The sequence below is a fragment of the Cebus imitator genome, unplaced genomic scaffold (assembly GCF_001604975.1).
Source record: "Cebus imitator isolate Cc_AM_T3 unplaced genomic scaffold, Cebus_imitator-1.0 Scaffold4274, whole genome shotgun sequence".
Lineage (NCBI taxonomy): Eukaryota > Metazoa > Chordata > Mammalia > Primates > Cebidae > Cebus > Cebus imitator.
In genome coordinates, this window is record NW_016111589.1 from 1 (window position 1) to 1454 (window position 1454).

The window sequence follows — 1454 nt, forward strand, 5'->3', positions numbered from 1 at the left end:
GGAAATCCAGATGGGCTAGACTTGAGATGTTGAAGGTTGGGCTGCTGTGGCCTCATGGGTGAAAAGTTTGTACTTGTTCTGGGGCTGGTGCTTCTGGAAGTAAAGGTGATGCTTTTAGAAGGAAATTCTGATGGACATGTGTTTCCAACTTCAAAATGAGATGTCACTGCTGCTGATCCTCTTCTAAATGGGTGCACAGTTTCAATATTTTGCATTAAAACATCTTCCTGTAAGGGTTTTGCTTGTTCTGCCTGAGAAGTCTGTATGTTTTCTACTGTTGGTGAGTTTTGTGCAACTTTTAAATTATCACTCTGCTGAACACATGAGTTTTTCTCTACAGAACCCAACTTTTCCTCTATATTGATTTGTTCTGTTAAGTGCTCCTTGTTGTGTGATAGGCCAGGCAGGATGTGTTTTTCTCCATTCCGGCAACTATCTCCATCTTTGCTTTCTGAAGCAGTTACGGGCTGACTTCGTCCAGCTGCCTGCCTAGGATCCCTTTTCAGGTTGATAAACTGTGGAGACCTTGTTGTATTAGCAACAAGGTTTTCACTACAACTCGCATTACCATCTGTGTTTCCTTTTCCTACACTGGATCTGCATGGAGAACTATTTGAAGTCTGGTTATCTTGCAAATTATTCTCTTGATCTTGCTGAAGCTGTCTTTTTAATGTTTTCTCTTTACTCTCCACCGTTTCCTCTTGTTTTGACTGAATTGATAAATTTGTTAAAAATGCTTCTGTAGAAACATCTGGTGGTTTACCTCTGAGACTAAGACTCGTCAAAGGCCCTGTAGAAATGGAAGGGGATCCTACTACTGATGTTTCTTCTCCCATTACTACTGAATTATCTGTAGATTCTGAAAGATTATCTTCTTTAACTTTTATCTCCTTGTTTTCACCATCAGTTACTTCCACTTTATCTGTTTTCTCTATTTTTGAGTTGGCTTGCTCATTTAAAAATGGAATTTCTTTAAGAGTGTTTTGTTCTATCACTGACTGAGCCTGATCATATACTTGACCAGTGGTGCCCAAAAGGCTTTGAAGTATATCATCCACAGGAAGAGGTTTATTTGCTAATTCCAGAGTAGTAGGTTGATTCTCCCAGCCAATTAATACGCCAGGGAGAAATCTTAAAGGTTTTGGTGGCTCCTGTTTGGTGACTTCCATTAAAGGTTCAACTGCTGCTGGAAGGTCTTCCTGAAGATTCTGCTGAGGTTTATTTCTCTGCTTGTGTAATACAGTTGTAAAAGAATTAAAAAAGTCATTTTCTTCCTCTGGTGCTGCTTCTGTTGAAACTTCTATTTTACTTTTTTTATCAGGTGGCAATGCTATCGGTGTACTTTCAGGAGTCTCAGCTATATGACTAGTACTAGCAGAGGCACTGTGCTGTCGCTTCAGTTTCTGACGAATAATTAAGCCCAACAATAGATTAGGTCTATGCAGTTCAAGCCC

At 39.8% G+C, this 1454-nt stretch overlaps 1 protein-coding gene across 1 annotated transcript; it reads right to left on the reverse strand.

Moving 5' to 3' along the window:
• Positions 1 to 5: 5 nt before the first annotated feature.
• On the reverse strand, positions 6 to 1448 carry LOC108299285 (PHD finger protein 3-like; the record flags this gene model as incomplete). The annotated part of the gene is made up of 1 exon (XM_017521581.1): positions 6 to 1448. A coding segment is annotated over exon 1 (1164 nt), but the record flags the coding sequence as incomplete, so codon positions are not given.
• Between the last annotated feature and the right edge of the window lie 6 nt (positions 1449 to 1454).